We start from the raw sequence: 17,492 nt of genomic DNA on the forward strand, positions 1-17,492 counted from the left end.
ACTTATACCACATGTGGTGTGTGTGTATGTGTTCACGTGTGTGTGTGTGTTTGTGTGTGTGTGTGTGTGTGTGTGTGTGAGTGTGTTACGAAGTGCATTTTAAAAAAAATCCAAGAAAGTTTGTGGCCCTAGCGTAAGCCGTTCAGGCACTGTGCGACATGACAGTTGTTGTTTTCCTAAAACACACACACAAATGTCTGCAGAGGTTTAAAAGGATATGGAAAAAAATGCACACTTGCCAATATCAAACGAGCTGATGTTTTTACTTAGTGTGCGGATTTTGACCTTCCTTATGATGTTAACGTTTTATCAATGTACTTCATTAAGTTGTCCACTACTTTTTTTTTATAAACTATGCTACAATCTTTATCTTACAAATAAAAAAGGAAAATTATAGCCGGTACAACTACACAGCGGCGAATGATTGTGGTAATGCATCACTTTAAAGAATTTTAATCTACGGAGGGCGTAGTGTATTAAAGAAAACCGGTTCAATGAAAAAAATGCAAATGAACACCCGCGAAAGCCTAGGAAAAGGGCTTACGTCACAAAATACCATAACAACACTTGAGAGGAGAGGGCCAGTGCGTTTTTTCCTTGTCGATGTTCAGTTTCTGAAAAGTGATCATTTCGGTAAGTACTTTAGTGCTAATTGTGTATCTTTTGTTTAAAATCATAAGATGATACCATGGAGAGTGAAAGGGAAAATAGACCAGGGCATTAAAGGTCCGTTTCGGAGTATATTATACCAATAAACACATGGTTGGGCTCAAGGTTTAAAATACACCCTAGCTCTTAAATCCTAGTAGTTAGCATGTCTAAATAAAACTGAGATTTGCTAAGAAGGTCGTCTAATTTGAATATTTGAATTTGTTTAGTCGTAAATAAACTTGGACTTATTTGATAACTTATATCTTAAAACTATCATATATACATTTATGAAGGCTTTCTTTAAGGTTTAAGTATTTTGTGTCCATTAGCATTTGTTACAAATCACGCATTCCCTTCAATTCTGCCCGCATCGCTTCTAAATGCTTAGAAGTTTAATTACATAAGTGGTTAAGTTTGATTTAATTTTCTCACTCTGAAAAATACATTGTTAATGCTGTGAACTAATACAGTGTACCAAAAATCCATGAAGAAAAAAAAAAGTGTGCCTGCAAACAATTTCAAAATTGATAACTAAGAGAAAATTTGGTTATGTGGTTTGCTTAGCTTAAAGATCCGTCCTCTTGGATCGGCAAGCTTAAAAAGATTACACTATATACACCCAAAACAGAAAAAAATCGTTTATAATTTACAAAAATGTTAATATGAATGTCTTTTTTTTAAACATTTACTAAATCGGGCTGGCAGTAACCTTAATTGATGATACTACAACAATTTCATATTGGAATTACCTATCAAAGAAGCATAATGCGATAAAAATCAAGAAAAGGTTAAAATCTCATTGCATGAACAGAATTTAGTTAATTTGGTAAAATATGCCTGAAACCCGTTACTATAGTAACACCAAAAAATTTAAACGAGATTGATTTGATTTAGAAATTTTAATTAACTTACTTTGACCCTCAAACCACCGTAGCTTTTTTTTGCGACGTAGATTAGCGTATGGGATATACGTTAAGTTTCATTAATTTATGTGGGGCAGTCTGACATGATTATGTGAGAAAGATCACGAGGACCACATTTTACACCAACGCTATTGAGACCGGATAGGAGGTTTTTATGCCCGTACAAAGTTCAATGTCGTATAGCGCGTAAATATCTTATGCTAGGGCCACCAAACTTGGTAACCTTTTAGAAAATGTCAATAGTAAACATTTTCAGGGAAAAAAGTATGTTCATAATTTTTCATGTTGCCATGGCAACGGAATCCTCACAGACATATCTATTACAAAATATTCTAATTTTCTTGACAAGCAACAGTAGTTTATCACATCTTATAAAATTAAACCTAAATTTCGTGACTTAGTATTCATAATTTGTGCTAATTTGATGGCGTCATAAGTCTAAATCCAAGATGGTGGCGTATACTAGCTAGTTGAAGTCATAATGTCGTCATATGACATGATAATGGCAAAAGTTGTTGGCAGAATGATTTTCTACATTTTATTTTAGGACATTTCGTTTTCGAATAATGTTATTGTGTCATAAATAATTTCTAAGTAATAAAAAAAAATGAACTACTACAAATACGATGCTATTCGGAATTTTTAATTGGAGGATTTTGTCGATCCTGGATTGGAGTTTGGGGGTTTGGTGAGGGGTTGGGATGGTTGAGGCCCGCAACTTCTAACTCCCGTAGCTTTAAAGACCAAACAGGTGTACATTGAAAAAAGCGCTAAGGAAGCACTCCCTACTGTGACCATCCCAGCAGCTAGAGGGGTGAATTGACCCCTATAAATACATAAACTAATAAAAAATCTTAGACTGTCTACAAACTGGAAACAAAGGCAGGGACAGATTAGGATAAAATACTGGTCAAAAATTTAAATATTTTTCTTTACTGATTTTCAAGGAAACACTATCAAACCCTGCAGAATGATCCAGATAGTTGTAACAAAGTTACACAATCGATGTCCTAAAAGCCCGTTTACAAATCAAGATTTTAGCCCGGCCGAGTTGTCAGCGAGCTCTAAATTACGAGGAGGTATGACCCTGATGCCGACGAAGAAACTCTGCCATTTGTTCGTAGGCACCAGGTTCATGCCTCCTTGTAAGTTTTACGCTTCCACAAATAACTCTTGATTTGTAAACGGGGCTTAAAGCCCCCTTTACAAATCAATAATTTAGCTCGGCCGAGTTGTTGGCGAGCTTCGAATTGACATTTTCGGCCGGAGTATGAGCGACGTTTTGGCGATTATGCGGGGCACTTGCAGCTGCGCTTAATTTCAACGAGGCCTCGGCGGCTAGTGTTGTGCTCGGGTCAATGGGTTGCCTGTAGCTCGACTTGAGCTTGTCCGAGCAATGGCCAAGACTTGGCCAATACTCGGGCGGCAACCCGACGATTTTTTACTCTAATTTTTTCGGTCGGAGTTTGCCCGAACTCTTTGACCTCGCGCCAGACTCGTTCGGGCTTCCTGCAATAACAAGACGATATTCCGTTCGACTTTTAACAAGTTTGGCATGCTTTCGACGAGCGTCGTGCTGGTGTCGCTGGGAGCTTGGGAGGGCTCCGGCAGAATTTTAACTGTCACCTAATAAATTTGACACCTGTGTTGAACACGTCCCTTTGTTTTGGGCTTTCATCTTTAGTTAAAAGTTTGTTCCGAAAGATAAGATAAATAAAGACTACTGTGAACTTTTCTATAAAAAAAGCTGCGTACCTTTTATATTGTAAGGCAATTGGACACCAAGACAGTACTTCCTATCAGTTTTTTTTTGCTATAGGTTTGGATGTGTGAGATAATATATTCTTCATGTCTAAAGGCTTCCAGTCTGAAACTCGAACGGCCTTTGCCAGCCTTCGCTCGAGGTTCGCCCAATGTTCACCCGAGGTTTGCCCGAGGTTCGCCCGATTTCAGCTTTGTCAATATCATTGTATTGTGGTGAATAAGACTAGTCTGTTCACTTTGTGGCTCTTGTGGTAGTTTTTGGATTGTTGTATCACAACATTCCTGTTGATATTATTGTTTTCAGTGAACTGCACTCATATCCTACATATATCCCGCAACTCATAAATTAAATTTTACACAAATATTGGCTTTTCAAACGGTTAGTCAGTTCTGACTTCGTTCATGTTCAAAACACAGTATAATCTCATTAAAAAATTATAATCAGTTGTGTAGGACGGACGTCGGACGGGCTCCGTCCATTTGTAAAGGGGGCAGATATTCAGCGAAAAGTACAGCCGATACTCGGGCGATGTTGAAATTCGGTGAGCTCTGACCGATCTACAAATTCGGCCGGCGTCCAAATGAATTGTAAAGCAGAAATGATTTTAAAGTTTTGTAATTATATGTCTAGAATCGACATTTGATAGTTCAGAAATATTTTAAACATTATTTTAGTTTTATAAATATTTCCCTGGTCCTGTAAAACTTTGGAAATGTTCATGGTGTAGAATTAGATACTTCTGATGGTTTCTAAATAATGATAACAGCATTCTACCATTATTTACCATTTTTGTAACATTTTGTAAATGGGTCAGTGGGCTGGGAAGGTAGCAGTTCACACATCCTTGCAAAGTATGGTTGGGTGTCAATGCAACAATGGCCCACCACAAAGGATTCACCAGTGCCCAGCAGTGAAATCTAAAAATATACAGAGGCAACAACAGAGCTTACTTTTATGGGGGCAATTAACTAATTTTACCATTTGGCAAAGTTTACAAATATTTGTAAGTGTGAAAGAATCACACAGAAGTTTCACAATTATTCTAAAAAATATTTTTACAGTTACTTTAAACTATTCAAATGAATTCAAATAGATAAATATTTTCTTAGTCAATTTCAAAAAAAATCAATTATTGTGGCTTAGATATTCTTTTATTCAACATAATTCAGACTTTATTACAACTATCACCTAAAACCCTCATGCATATGGTGACTTGGAATTGACTAATGTGTCTTATCTTTGAGAATCTGCTATTATGAAATGAAGTAGGCGTATAATTTGGGTACCTACTGGATGGCAAAATACACCTAGTTATTATTATTAATATAAACTTTCCTCATTACTTATGCTAATTAGCCCATGATTTACATGATAAAAATTGATTATGTAAGGCATCTCCAAAGCTAACTCACTCACTCGCTCGCTCACGGCCCATGACAAAAGCTATCTGCATTCCAAATACCATGACAATCTGTCAACGCAAGCTATTCCTATTCAAAGGGATGATGCAGCTACATAGGCGCGAAAAAAAGGTGTAGAATTCCCAGACTTTTTGCCAATCGAACGTATCATTTTCTGTAAGGCTAGCCCCTGAGATGTCTATAAAAACACCCTCCAACCACCACACCCTCGCCCATTTCACGAAGGTTGAGTTCTCCGAACGCTTGTTTTGATTGCAATGGCTAGAACCATGAAAAAGGATATTCCAAAAAAATCATGTTATGCTACAAAAATGTAACAGCAAGTGTAGAGAATGAAAATGTTTGTTACGACTTGTGTTGCCAATCGCAAATTACCAATTCTAAGGAATGATAAGCTAGTTATTGTTAAACTGGTCATATGGTCCACCATCTTGGATTTTGACCAATGACGTCATCAACTTAGCGTATTTTATGCCTATCTAATTATGAATTGTATTCTAATTGACAAAATATTTCATATTGCAAAAAAAAAGCAGTAATATAGCAAATGTTCACAATTGTAGAATTTGGCCCCAAAATTTCCAGACTTCTTTATGGGGTTTTAGATTCCGAATCGTGTTCGATCTGACGTAAACGAACAGAACAGGCGTTCTACCTGGTCACCGGTGGCCATCCGCAGGTTTCCATCGTGCACACGCGGAAAACTCACTTATTTCCCCGGGCGTCGTTCGTCAGAAGAAAAACAAACTTTTTTTCACAAATATAAACCATTATCTGGCCAGCATAGTTTTGCTGCCGTTTAGTTTGGAACATGTGGTATGTAACGAAACTTCTTGTGTCATTTTTGGTGACCTTGAATATCACAACATTTGTTTACTGCGGTATCGGCCAGTAGAACACTCTGAGAATTCGTTCACTAAACATGTTTAGATTTCCTGGCTGATATCAAGCGTGGGGCAATGAATCCATAGAAAATACGGAGAGGGTTTTTCCTAGGATCCGTCTCCTGTTAGTTGGGCAACGAATTCATAGAAAATACGCAAAAGTATTTGCTAGGATCCATCTGCCGTGAGGTGGGCCACCGTATTCGTAGAAAATACTGACTGTATGCGACATCGTATCTCTTCGTATTTTTCATCCTAGCAAATACACTATCGTATATGTTAAGTGTTTGGTCGTATCCTTATAGAATCTGGGATTAGTTCGTATTTGTTTGGTTTCTTCCGTATCCACATCTGACGAATACAGCGGTATATGCCCGCATCCGTATCCATTTTGTCCAATGTGCCTGCTTCAATATTTAATTCATGGTTTCTTGATTAACATAGTTATTGCATTGCAAATTCCAAAATTATTTTAATCATTAAGGTATGCTTATTGTTGATAACACTATTTTGAATTGATAAGAAAATACAGTTTTGAATTATTTTTAAAAGAACTAAAATACTGTATGTATATACAAAAAGTAAAAGAAAATGTAACAATTTAGGTTCAAAAAGGAATTTTCTAGAATTTTATTTGTTTTTCTGTAGCATTAATATTTTATGTTTTATTGCGCTAAAGTTTATTGGAAGACAAATTCAGTATAAAATCATAAATAGAGGACTCGCTTTTGTCGAAGGAGGATAGGTCGATGGGGGTTCTGTTGAAAATTGTCGATCAAAAGGTCGCGATCAAAAAATATATATTTAGAATAAATATGACATTCTGACGATGCGATGTCGTTCTTAAGAAATCTTTTGGATCCGCATGCTCCCAGAGAGAGGGTAATGCCACCACAGACCGCCCCCGGTATATATAGTATACAACACGGTGTACTCCGTGTAACCCGAGGTACCAGCCCGACCGCGGGTAGGATCGCCCGACGGTCGGAGCGTGATTAGACCTTCGGGACGGCTTGGACCGAGGTTGATGTGGAGTACAGGGTGTTGTATTTTATCTATGCCATTCCCACCTGAGAAAACACATTTTTCAATGCAAAATGCGCAAAAGGTTGATGCCCTCGAATAAAAATTTCTTCAGCAGTAATGTCCCTACGTCCGAATCAGGTATTCAAATTTTCGACTGCGCCACCCTTGGCGTGCACAGAATCCGTTCCAATTTTTCGATTTTCGAAGTCTGTGTGATACAACTTTGAAGCCTGTTGGTGCGGCTTGTTATCACACGGTCCAGAACACCTGTAACGAACGTTATCGCGGACCAGGCATGACATAAATTAAGCTTATCATCGTTCAAAATTGGAAGCAACCGTTTATCGTGATGGCACAGAAAGCATTATCATTCATTTTCATATTGCGTACTTTAAAGTTTGCAATACAATCAGATCGATGACGTCATAATGCTGCCACATTACGTCATATTGTCGAATTTCTTCAACCGTCTTCACACTATACATCATTTTTTATAGGATACGTGGTTTGTGAGATTAAAATTTGTGATCTTTATTCTAGCATTTTTTTTTCAATATCATCATTCGATAATAGACTTACTGTTTTTGTTATATCCGAATATTCGGCAATTTGGATATTATGATATTATTATTTGATTTGCTTGTAAGTAGAAAATGAAAACTGAATGTAGAAGAGTAATAATTACTAATATTGCAGAATGCATTTGGTTGAGTAATTTACCGTATATTTTGTCAGGAGCAGTAAGAAGCAGGATGTCGTCACTATACATTTCACTTCTTCCCAGATAGAAACGTTAGAAATACGCTTGTCCTTAATTACAAATATTTGTTTTGTTTCAGGTGCAACGATAAACCCAACAACAGCTGGACCTCTGTAACACCATGGCACCATCGTTTTCCCAGATTCCAAGAAGTTCGAGGCGTCGATATTTTTTTGTCTTTTTCGGCATAGTAGCCATGTCGACAATATTTTTCGTTCGTTTTCGTCACGATCAAAACAAGACGGAATATGTTCTTGGAAGAGACGTGCTTTTACCCCAAAAGACGATATCAATGTCCACCATACAAGGTCTGCTGTTAGTTCAAACGATTTAAATTATGTATTCTAACGATTTAAATTATGTATTCTCGTCTATTTAGATATCGGTAAAACCACGTTTAAAAAAATATATTAATTGAACAGTTAGGCGTAAGAGACTGTCTACTAATATGTTAATCTGCCTTTGAATAACGGAGTTACCGAAACAAGATAATTTTCATTGATCTACCTTTTAATCCTATTCAGACGGGAGGGGGAAGGGGTAGGTAGACCCGCGCAAAATTTCAAGTCACAGTACGCAGAACGGTTTACGCTAGGGCCACCAAATTTAGTTGGCAATAACTCCACGAAGTTTGAAAATTTCCTTTTTTTCGTGTTGCCAAGGAATCCGTTTGTTGACAGGCATTTTTGTCGAAGTTCACTATTTTCGGTTTTAACTTGACTTCTAACGTAAGTTTTCTATATTACTGCTATTTTCATGAATGAAACTTATATTACCTATATAATATTTCATGATGAAATATAAATAGGCCATACTAGGTTTACTTAAACCGAAAAAAAAATTGAGTCGTTATTTAAATTACTCACCATAAGTTCCTTAGGATCGTTGCTCTTAACATAAGAAAACATATGCTCTCTATTAGATAACTGAGGTCTGGTCGCTACTATTTTCAATCTTTAAGGAAGTGAACCGATGTCCTTGGAGCAGGAACAGGCAAAAAGAATGGCAGTTTTTAAGGACTACTGCAGAAGACATCAGCCTAACACCGTGGTAAGACGTGTAGCAGAAATATGAACTTTGCTTTATCATCTACTTTAGATTTGACTTTGACTTTGAATGACTTTTGAGTGGGGGGGGGGCTTTGTCGGACCATTAAAGAAAGTGTTAAAATGTAGTGATATAGTGGTTTAAGGTTATATCATTATAAACTCACATTTTCTGTGTCACTGCAATGGATATCATTGGAAAATTGCATGTATGTACGATTTTATTTATTTTTTGTGTTGTTTAAATTTTGACGAAAATCACTATGAATGCTATTTTCTTTCTTAATAAACTCGTACATTATTTACGTTATATCTTTCATGATTGAATATGCAGGAAATATGTTAATGAGATAATGTCATCGGTTAAAATCCAAGATGGTGGACCATATGAGCAGGTCAATGATATCATCCTTTAGAATTTGTAACTACCAGGTATTTACTAAAAAAAAAACGGTTTGAAAACATGGATATAATTTTGGAAAGTCAGACGTCACATCCGTAATTTTTCGTCAGGACTTTTGTTTTCTATTAGGTTCTAATAATGGATGAATAAGCAGAAAATAAGAAAACAGCACTTCAAAAGCACTTACAAAATGGATAATAACATGAACAACTGATATAACTTTTATAATACAGAAGTAAAAATGTTCAGTGTTTAACTTAAATCTTATGATGTTAATTCTTTATTATCACCAGAAGCCAGTGGCCAATGAAACGATAAGCCGATTTATCGTAAATGACAAATATAAGATCCTGTACTGTTTCGTCCCAAAAACTGGAACGACGACAACCAAGCATGTGTTTTACAACCTTGAGCATGGGACAAACACGACTACCCTTTTCCTTGGAAGCAAGCACCTGAAGTTCCTTAGCGAATATACGGACAACGAGATACTTCGTCGTTTGGAAACTTACATCAAATTTATTGTTGTAAGAGATCCACTTGAACGGTAAGTCCACGTGTTTCTCTAGCATTCATCGACAGTTAAAAAAAAAGCTTTGTACCCCGGCAATATACTTTTTGTGATATTTTTGAGGATAGTTTCTTTCATAACTTATTGTTATCTGCATACTGATCATTTTTCGTCCGATTCTCCATCCCCCAAAAAGGTCGGAGGGGGTCAAATATTGAAAAAAAATTGATTACCTATAATGTTCCTGCAGTGCACATAATGTGCTAGATACAATGCACGAAATACTAAATATCTGGGTCTAATACTCCGGTATATTTGCCCAGATATTCAAAATATGTGGATGTTTACGGACCTGCATATAACCCGGAGATTCACAACTATTAGTTTGCGGGACATATGGAGGCCAAATTATGCTTGCATATGTGACTGGGCATCCCGGTACATACCCGCCATTGTCCGCTCATCCGACCGAAAATTGACATGCACCCCTATGTTTGAATGGAATATGCAAAACTTAGCACCTAATTATCACCTAATTACCTCAAGCAGGCAGCTTCATTATACCTTTTGTCATTGAAAGCAGTTTCATTTTCCTACCCCGACCCCGCCTAGGATTTCACCCCACCCATGTAGTGTGTTTATTTTGCCTTCATTCTTTCTGAAAGAGTTTTCCTTTTCTTTTTAGACAGTAAAGTATCCCAACGGGCTCCTCCATCTGTGCTGGGAATGAAGGCCCTTTTGGCCGAAGCTTCGTCGATCTTTACTCAGTCTTTGTTAAAATATGATGGTATAGTCTCTTTTAGACTTAAGAGTACATCTCCTGAAGTTTTCCATTCCCGCTCTTATACATTCTATTGTCCACCGGTCTTCTGCACAGACTTCGGTTAGTCAGGAGCATATATCGCACAGCTGCTGCAAAGTTTCGAAACGTGGATGTAAAGATTTAAGGTAACCATTTATCAAACAAATAAACAAACAAAGAAACAAACAAATCAATCATGACCCGGATGGGCAGCCTCCACTGTCCACGTGGCCAAAGCAGATATCACCCAAGCCAGTCACCGTACCCGGCCCGGCAGCAACTTTTAAGCCAGCCCTATACGGCGACGTGTGACGTAAAACTATTGACCCCAACGAAGCTTAAGTATGTAATAATACCAAATGCTGTCATAGGACGAACTCAAATTTATTTTTGGTGTTCGTTCCAGGCACCAATTCATTGAAGAGAACGATAAAACGCGCCATGCGCCATGCGTGGGGACGCCTTTCTTTATTCTTGTAAAACAATGCATTCGTCTATACAATGTATCATGCGTTTGTGAGTTTTGTTGACTGACAATACCGGGCAAGTCATACACATCCGCTTAGAGAGTAATTTTATGTAAAGGGAATTTCCTGTACCAATCTTGCTCAAACCCATTCTTATGACAAAGTATTATTTACGTCTCTCAATTTACACACAAGATGGTCTCTTGTTTGGCATTACTCAAGACACGAGACGTGAGCAGGGACCGCAGATTCCCAAACATGTCTTTTTACCGGATGTGCGGGAGAAAGTGGTAATATGCAGTACCCGCTCTTATCATATCAGGATATGACCGCACATGATACACCAGGTTTCAAGGAACACATGCAGTCCCCACAACGCCCAGATTTTCGGGTTTTGGTGTAGTGATATAACGAAATGGAACGTACAGAAAGAACGAAATGGAAAAATATGAAGTGAACTGATGTGAACTTGGAGGGAATATACGGAAACGGTAAACGTCTGCCCCCTCCCACAGGGTTCCGACTAACTTTCATATAAATGTATTCTATTCTTTCTTTTAAGACTGGCTTCTTCTTGGAAGAACAAGTTCATGGACATCCGTGGGGCAATGAGATACTGGTTTATTGAACATTACCAGAGTATGCTTGAGACGATTGGGGATAATGAACCAGGCGAAAAGGTGTTTTTTTCTTTTCTTCAACATAAAATGATACAATGCAACTTTAATTTATACTTTGCTTTATCTTAATCTATAAATAACACAATGCAGATTTTATGTTGTTACGATGTTTTCTTGGAAATATATTTTACGGTTACGAATAAAGTGCGAAAGACGAAAGCGGTCAATAAATATTAGTAGTGCGGTGTGCTGTAGTAACATCTAATGTGGACCTTCCAATCAAAATCACGAATTTACCTAGATACGCCGCCGTATCTGTCAGGATTCGAGGAAGCTCGGATCCGGGACGTAAATGGCACCGGAATCGGTCGGATTTGCGGTGTATCGTCGTATTCGAGTAAAGATCATGGATTTGTGCGGATTCGGTCTGTAACGTTCCGTATTCACCACGTCGCACGATTTTGGATTCGTCGTATTCTTTAGCATTCCAGAAGATATCAATAAGATATCATTATATAAATCTTTAATCTTATTTTATTTTATATTATTAGAAAGTTAATTAAGAATCACAATCATAAGAAGTTTCTTGTACTGCAGCACTTTAAGTTAAGTAGAAGCTAGGCCTGGCGACGCAAAAGTGCAGCAGCACCATAGCGTAGGCAAAGTTATTCTTTTTAAGGTGGGGGAGAGGATGCAAAAACACTTTCAGTAAAGTTACTCGAATTTCAAATATCCAGTGAATTATCATTATTTAAAGATCAGTCTTTTCTTATTTCTTGTTCTTAAGATTACATATCAAGATGTGAATTGGAAGCACATACCATTCCTCGCCTTCATCAGAGCTATTGCAAGAAATCAGACAAGATGGATGAATCCACACTGGCAACCAGTATATCAGCTGTGTTCACCATGTCAGGTACAAAGCATGCTGATAATACTAACCTCATTGTTTTAATTATTTTATGAAAATTTGTATCCATATATCACTGCTGATTAAAGTTTTTTTTCTTTTCCATTCATTTACCTGTGCACTTTTTTCAAAATTTAAAGAAACACCCCCTCTTTCTTTAACATAGAGTAAACTTGAAAAATCAAATTGTATAGTGACCTTCGTGCGTTAGACATAAAAAAATGTATGCAGTAACCTTCAAAATCTTTTATTTTCTTACAAAACACAACCACCTGATCAATTTCAGTCCATTTCTTTTGGGTTTTGAGGTTATATGTGATAAAAATCGTATTTTAGAAAACTCAAGCTTGCCGATCCAAGATGGCGGACAAATGACGTCATTTTCTGACGTCAAATAGACTACAGTGTCGTCGTCATTTGTCAGCAAAAGACTTGGCAGACTTAGACACCAACAAGATAAATTTTACAGTCATCATTTTGTTCAATACATTTAAGTATAGCGGAAATTATTTTGACGACGTTAGCCCAAAATAGGACATTATGACGTCATGATTGCGTCATATTACGGCATAACGATACCAAAATATAAAAAATATAACACTTTATTAGTACTAGTACATCATCCCCTCTAAATTTGGTGACGTAACCCAAGCATTCGACACCGTGAACCATAAAATTCTATTAGAAAAACTTAACTGCTATGGCTTTCAAGGATATGTTTTCACTTGGCTAAAAGACTATTTATCTAACAGAAAACAGTATGTTTCCAATAATACCTACTCCTCAGATACAAGATCAATTTCCTGTGGCGTCCCTCAAGGTTCTATACTCGGTCCTCTATTATTTCTCATATATATCAACGATTTGGCTTATGTATCTGATGAGCTATATGCACTACTATTTGCAGATGATACTAACTTGTTTTCATCACATTCTGACCTTGATATATTAGTCAGTAAAATGAATAGAGAATTAGACAAAGTAAACAAATGGTTCCAAATTAACAAATTATCCTTAAATGTCAAGAAAACAAATTTCATTATTTTTGCAGGGAAGAAAAAATACAATAAGGAAAATGTTAAAATAGCTATTAATAACACACCAATTAATCAAGTTACGCACACGTGTTTCTTAGGTGTCACCATTGATGACAAACTTACCTGGAAAAAACATATTGACCTTATTTGCAAAAAAATCTATAAAAACATAGGTATTGTCAGAAAAATCGCAATGCTACTATCTTCTAAAACATATATGATATTATACTATAGTTTACTATATCCCTATCTTGCATATTGTAACATTGTATGGGCGAGTACGTACTCCACATCACTTAAACCTCTACTTCTTCTGCAGAAACGCTTCGTCCGAATAGTCTCAAATGTGTCGTATTCATTCCCTTCTGCATCTTTGTTTCGTAATTTAAAAGTATTAACTATATATGATATAAACAAACTGCAAAGTTGCCTTTTTGTTCACAAAACAATTAATAGTTCTTCTATACCTAAACAATTCCAGAACCTTTTCCATCACAATTCAGACCACCATCATTACAATACTAGACAGTCTAACCATTTTAAACAGATACAAGTAAAAACACAACAAAGAAAGTTTTCCATGTTCTTCAAGTGTCCGCAAATCTGGAATAGTTTAAATGAAACCTTACATCATTGTCATTCACAACCCATCTTCAAAAACCTGTTAAAAAAGTCATTATTAGATAATCAAACATTTAATTAATCTCCCATTCATTGTCAGTTGTTACATTTATTTCAATGTTATATTCTTATTACATCATTTCATTCATTTCGCCGTTATGATATTGCATAAGTTATCAAGTATTGAACTATTATGATTTATTTCCATTTTGTTAATTGATATAATTCTTTTGGTTACATTATTGTCTAATGTTTAATTTTACACGTCTATTCAATCTTGTTACTTTGGAGGAAGACTTTGTACAAGCCACGAGGCTTTTTTCTTCCCCCCTGCACGTACTTTCTTCCTTTAACTTGTTTTATGTTAACTTTTTAAAGATTGTGCAAAATAAATAAAGTCAAAAGTCAAAAGTCAAGCCGTTCTAAATGAAGAAGGGGGTTCAAAAGAGCCCCCCAATCGTTTTAGATTTCCGTTCTAAAATCTTATTCCTAGGTGTCTCTAAGTTGGTTGGTTGTTTCATCTACAATATTTACCCCTAGGTTAACTGGGACTACATCGCCCATACAGAGACACTGGTTGAAGACTTTCACCTCTTCTTCAAGAAAGCTGGAATCGTTGGACGAGAGAACATCATACCAAAGATGGAAGAAAGGGTCGGAAGTAGGTTCTACCTTGAAGGCTTCATGAAGATACCACTTGAAGAAATACAGCGTATAGGGGAACTTTACCAATCTGACTATGACATGTTTGGATATTCCTTCCAGGAGGATCTAGATAATTTAATGAAACATGTAATAAAAGAGAAGCTGCATGATAATTAGTATTACTAAACCCTGAACTACGAGTTTTAGGGATTTGAAGCATAGACCCTTTTCTGGTTTTGAAGTAATTTTTTTATCGATGAGCAAAAACGATACATGGTTGTTAGCGGGTTGTTTTCACTACATATACTCAAATTTTACAAGGTAATGTTACTTTGCCAGTGACCTGTCTAAGGCAGATTAAAGCCTTATTCAGACCTAAAGTTTTAGCCTTGTTGTAGAGCAACTATCATACAAAAAACTGTGTTTGATCCATGCTCTAGCTTGCCAGGGGAACACAGGTCATTAACAACATTGCTACAAAACTGTGTGAAGAAGAGTCGTATACTAGATATGAAGTATTCTAGTTATCGTTATTATGCTGTTGAAGCTGTTCTAACGATCATCTTTTTGTGTTCGCATGCTATTTAATATGCCAATATGCGCTACATAATGCATTATTACGATGTAGCTGTTAGTATAAGTATTTTTATAAAACTCGGCACAAAGTTTGTATTATTATCTTCTGTTGATCATATTTCTGCATCAATTTGAACGCTTTATGTTTCAATCGAAAGCTTATGTGATTGTTCTTCCAATAGCATCAAACACTCTATCATTGTTAACTCTTGGAACGCGTACTAGGCCTACTTTTGTGAGTGGGTCACCGGAAAAAGTACCCTGATTTCTATACTGCTGGTTAAACACTGTTATGGCCGCGGGTGACAATGATTGAATCAATGCTATTTTTTACTTACCTTTTGGTATGCAGAACATCGAGGTTCATTATAACCACATCTGAGTACAGTATTTTATGATTGTACATTTATGGAACGAGCACCGGCCCTGCTTACGTACAGGGGTTACAAAATAAAGTGCCGAAATTAGCCTACTATACTCCATTCGGCTCATTGTCTTCCTTGGTATTGACCTTGTGAATGGCTACAAGTAAAAATGAATATGAGATTTCAATCAAAGTTACTGTTACTCTAATTCAAGCAAACAATTTGAAGAGGTGTTCAATCTAGCCACACGCCGTAGGAAGGCTACCCCATCGTAAGACTGTACTCAGGTTGTCTGCAATGATCCTTACTTTGTTTGGACGGGCGTTGTGCTTTCTTGCAGAATGGAATCTGTTCAAATATTGAAGAGGTAGGATATTACGAATGGATGGAGGATGGTGTCCCTATATCTCGCCACATTGACGTTGCCTCGAATAATGACGAGTTGTTGATTCTGTGGCGGTTATATGACACTGCCTCCACACCTAACGCTGAAAGTTACTATTGCCGTGTCAGCAAGTAGATCTCCTTGTCGCCTACATGCTTTGAGTAGGCCATCCAATCGTCTAAATGACAGATTTACTCAAATGTACTAAAACAAACTTGTTTGTTCTGTATACCAAAAAAAAAGATTGACTTAATCACTGGCATACGGGCAACACCAACAGGAAGATACAATATTTAACAGGTAAATTTTGGCATTTTTTTAAAACCACGAATGTTAACAAACATGGTGCTTGTTTCTTGAGTTAACAATCATAAAACGTTTGATACCATAGAAAAGGGAATCTCACAAACTTTTAACATTCTTCAGACGGGGGTGGGGGGATGAGGCCTGCGCCAACTTTCATGTCACGGAACGCCGGAATGACTTACGCTAGAGGCACCAAACTTGGTGAGTTTACTTAGAATTTAGTTGGAAACAATTTCACAACGTTTTAAAAAAATTTCCTATTGTCTTGTTCCCATGAAAACCGTTTGTAGAAAAGCACTTTTGACGAAAATCGCTGATTTCGATTCGAACAATATCTTCGACAATATCACTGCTATTTTCCTATATAAATAAAAGCCTATGTTATCTACAATATATTTCATAATTAATGATACATACATTATGGTAAAGTGATGATGTCACGGGCCACAATCCAAGAGGGGGGACTGTATGACAAGATCAAGAAAAACTAGCTTATTATCCGTAATAAGTTGTAATGGTATTTTTTCATTAAAGAAAAACGTTTTAATTTCCATTGTCTTTTGCAATCATTCAGCTCCAAAATGTATTATTTTTTTTTTAATTCAAGAAGATGGATATAAGATAATAGAGAACAACTGGTATTTTAGATTTGAATGGCAGCATTTTGTGACACCATTTTTACGTCAACGATGTTGCTATTGGCAACAAAGGTCGTAATAAACATGATCATTCTGATTTCTTTATTCAAATTTCTGTAAATGATAAGATATTATGTCTACATCATTCTCTGAACATTTGGTGGCCTAATGAGATAATTCATTTTAGAGTAACATCAGTAAGAAGGGGCGAGCCTCGAAAGCCGCCCTCTCCCCCGTCAAGGGATAACCAAAAAAGCCCAGTCTGAACAGTGTTAACCCTTTTCAGACGGAGGGGTCTTTTAAGGCTCGCGCCAACTTTGATGTCCTATAACGCTAGAACGGCTCATGCTAGAGCCACAAAATTTAATGAGTTCTCCTGAAATATTGTTGGCAACAATTCCTCGAAGTTTGACAAAATTTTCACCTTTTCCTGTTGCCACGGCAACCGTTTGTTGACAGGCAGTTTTGCCTAAAATCGCTAATTTCGATTCTAACAATGTATTTTTCACGTTAATGTACTATATTACTGCTGTTTTGTTATATAAATAAAATCGTATGTTATTTCGAATATCTTTCATGATTAGATATGCATAAAGTATGCTAATTAGATGGAGTCATCAACCCAAATTCAAGATGGCGGACGGTATGGCCAGATCAATATTAAATAGCTTATCATCCCTTAGAATTTGTAACTACCTGGTATTTTTTCATCAAAAGCCATCTAAATGGT

General features: G+C 36.6%; 1 protein-coding gene across 2 annotated transcripts; it reads left to right on the forward strand.

Moving 5' to 3' along the window:
- Positions 1 to 560: 560 nt before the first annotated feature.
- LOC118430621 (carbohydrate sulfotransferase 9-like) lies at positions 561 to 15,545 on the forward strand. 2 transcript variants are annotated; one of them, XM_035841603.1, is made up of 7 exons: positions 561 to 633; positions 7,510 to 7,738; positions 8,392 to 8,480; positions 9,173 to 9,426; positions 11,222 to 11,339; positions 12,067 to 12,195; positions 14,388 to 15,545. In XM_035841603.1, exons 2-7 carry the CDS (start codon positions 7,552 to 7,554, stop codon positions 14,667 to 14,669), a joined length of 1,059 nt encoding a protein of 352 aa, XP_035697496.1. In that variant the 5' UTR covers positions 561 to 633; positions 7,510 to 7,551; the 3' UTR covers positions 14,670 to 15,545. The 2 variants fall into 2 exon arrangements, with proteins under 2 accessions (XP_035697496.1, XP_035697505.1); XM_035841612.1 differs by having other exon boundaries at positions 9,176 to 9,426.
- Positions 15,546 to 17,492: the final 1,947 nt, after the last annotated feature.

The sequence above is a fragment of the Branchiostoma floridae genome, chromosome 1 (genome assembly GCF_000003815.2).
Source record: "Branchiostoma floridae strain S238N-H82 chromosome 1, Bfl_VNyyK, whole genome shotgun sequence".
NCBI classification, from domain to species: Eukaryota; Metazoa; Chordata; class Leptocardii; order Amphioxiformes; family Branchiostomatidae; genus Branchiostoma; species Branchiostoma floridae.

Bases quoted from the DNA above. Each gene is read 5' to 3' on its own strand.
- LOC118430621 (XM_035841603.1), top strand. From the start codon at position 7,552: ATGGCACCATCGTTTTCCCAGATTCCAAGAAGTTCGAGGCGTCGATAT. The intron at 9,427-11,221 runs GTAAGTCCACGT...CTTTCTTTTAAG, and splicing joins GTAAGAGATCCACTTGAACG to ACTGGCTTCTTCTTGGAAGA. The intron at 12,196-14,387 runs GTACAAAGCATG...ATTTACCCCTAG, and splicing joins AGCTGTGTTCACCATGTCAG to GTTAACTGGGACTACATCGC.